Source organism: Myotis davidii, unplaced genomic scaffold, assembly GCF_000327345.1.
Source record: "Myotis davidii unplaced genomic scaffold, ASM32734v1 scaffold332, whole genome shotgun sequence".
Lineage (NCBI taxonomy): Eukaryota > Metazoa > Chordata > Mammalia > Chiroptera > Vespertilionidae > Myotis > Myotis davidii.
The window spans coordinates 5,058,899-5,061,401 of NW_006285779.1; the positions used below are offsets into that span (position 1 = coordinate 5,058,899).

The 2,503-nt window shown below is 56.6% G+C and overlaps 1 protein-coding gene across 1 annotated transcript in view; it reads right to left on the reverse strand.

The window, feature by feature from the left end:
• The window catches only part of NKX2-3 (NK2 homeobox 3), a 3,054-nt gene extending 790 nt beyond the window's left edge, over positions 1-2,264 (reverse strand). Inside the window, exons 1-2 of the mRNA XM_006756670.2 lie at positions 1,733-2,264; positions 9-279 (exon numbers count right to left, since the gene is read on the reverse strand). Coding sequence (XP_006756733.1) covers positions 9-279; positions 1,733-2,096 — 635 coding nt within the window. The 5' untranslated portion in view covers positions 2,097-2,264. The remainder of the gene's footprint in view (positions 1-8; positions 280-1,732) is intronic.
• Positions 2,265-2,503: the final 239 nt, after the last annotated feature.

Consider the following 2,503-nt stretch of genomic DNA (forward strand, 5'->3'; position numbering starts at 1 on the left):
CCAGGGACTTGTCCTGCCGCTGTCTCTTGCACTTGTACCTGCGATTCTGGAACCAGATCTTCACCTGCGTGGACGTGAGCTTCAGGCTGCTGGCGAGGTGCTCGCGCTCCGGCGCCGACAGGTACCGCTGCTGCTTGAACCTGCGCTCCAGCTCGAAGACCTGGGCTTGCGAGAAGAGGACGCGGGGCTTCCGGCGGCTGCGTGGCTTCGGCCTCTCGCCATCCTCGCCCGCCTTACAGTCTCCCGCCGCCTCCAGCGGCTTCTTCAGCGGGCAGCTTTCTGCGGAAGAAGGAAAACATCAGCGTCCCTTAGAGGTGCCAGACCTCACGGCAGCTCCGACCCCGGAGCACGGTGCCCTTGTTGGTAGCTGCACGGAGCGTGCGGTAGTAAATGTCTAGAGTTTTTGGAAAGTTTGTGGCTCCGTCCAAGTACAGTTAGAACGCCCTCGAGGCACGTTCCACGGGGAGGGGTAGTTATAGTTAGTGCGCGGCGTTTATTTAGAACTTGAGCATCTGCGAGAGAGGAGATTACCCCGTATTACATGTGCGGCTCAGCGTGCTAATGACTATTTTCAGGATGCACGTTTGCAACTACATAATAACTACAGTATTTGCAAACTCGTTTGCCTTCCACGCCGTCACAGATAGCGGAAGGTGTGAGGCGTGTTGGTATCTGGGAGCCGGTATGCGAGAGTTGCACGGACATCTTTCTGATAGAAAGTGTAACGCTCGTGCAGTGCTCAGCGACTAATTTGTGCTCCTAAAGTACTACATGCTCACAGCTAAATGCCCGTGTGATGATGTCTGTGCTGCCTTAGAGAGAAAGGAAATTTGACTGATATAGATAGCTTCACGTCGATTTTAGGCCCAGGGGAGCTGTCAGAGGGGAGGCAGGCCTCGGCTTTGGCCAGATCAAATTGCCTCTTGGAGAAAGAGATTCCACTGTGTCCCCTCAGACACAAACACCTCCTTGGAGGTTGTATTCAGTTATCTGAGTTCCCTGCCCAAGTCACCTCCCATCCGATGGGAGCGCCGGGATCTTAGACTAAGTCTGGCGCGGTTTTCCTTCGGCCGGAAGCAGCACTGCCTGGGACACAAAGCAAAACGTTAAGAATTCTTTAAAAAAAAAGGCCGGCGCCTCAGGGGTGTGAGTGCTCCGCGGAACAGACTGTGTTCCCACGCAACCTCTCTCTGCCGGGTGCTGTGGGTTCGAGGATGCTGAGCTCCAAGTAAAGAGAAGAGGAAATCACTCAGCTGGTCTCTAGCAAACTTCCTGTGTCCCGTGGATGCTGGACACAACCTGCTTGAACCCCCCCTTTTTTTTCCTAAAAAGAGGGACCACTGCTCTGGCATCAGAGAACTGGTCTCATGCTAGAGGGAAGGTGGAAAAGATTCAAGCTCTTGCCCCTTTAGCTCTTGGAAAGAGCAAAAATACAGTGAGTTTGCCCGGACTCAGCGGGGCTGAGCCCCTGTTGCTTATCTATATTAGGGCAGCAACACCGACCTTCCCTTCCCTTAGGGGCTGCATGGACCCCTCTCTGGGAGGAGGAGTTGTCGGGGTCACCTGGTCCTTCTCCCTCCACCCTAGGCACCTGCTCTTTGCGGAGTTGTCTTGGACCAGGGCGAGGCATGACCCCAGCCAAGGGCTAAAGGGGCAGGTTTTGAAGAGTATCTGGGGGCGCTCCGCCATTGCTCCAGATGTGCGGGTGCGTTTCCTTCCCCCCTCTACTCACTTTGGCTCCGGTCCCTCACGACCTCGGAGTCCTCTTCATGTTCCTTAGGCCCACCGCATGAGTCTCGCAGGACCGCGTGGACATAGCTCTGCGGACAGAGCCCAGAATCCCCGTGGCCGTCGGCCGTGGCTAGTGAGTTCAAGTAGGACAATTTCTCCCCATCTTCTTCCTCGTCTTCTTCCCCTCCGTCAGAAAATTGCGTCCCATCGGCGGTGGCCAGCATGCAGGGCGCTGAGTGGAAGTGGTGCTCCAAGTCCGCTTGCAAATGAGCGCCGTGGAAGTGCTGTTGCTGCTGCTGCTGCTCCAGGTTCAAGATGTCTTTGACTGAGAAAGGGGTGGAAGTGACCGGGCTTGGTAACATCATCAGGGCCACTTAATTTTCCAGCCCAAATACTCAATAAATCCCGGCGGGGGCGGGGAGGCAGCGCAGCGCTCCAGCTCTCCTTCTGAACTCCACCGCGGCTGCCGAGTGGGGCTTTTGACAGACGCGGTCCTGCTCCAGTCTAAATCGGCTCCATTGGCCGGGACCTGGGAGTCTGGGTTTTGTTACAGCCACTGCAGGGTCTGGGCCCTCGCTGGTGAAGCCTGTGTCTGAGGTTCGTGCGTCATGCCAGGGGCGGGGCTCTCGCCTCAGCCTCCGTTCCCATTGGTTCCAGCTCATGTGGACCACGCCCCCCACTTCCACTGCGTGGGGAGTAGTGACCCGACCAGAAATAGACAAGGACTACGAGAGAGCCTCCAAGTCTGAGTCGCTGCTGGTGAGTCTGCACC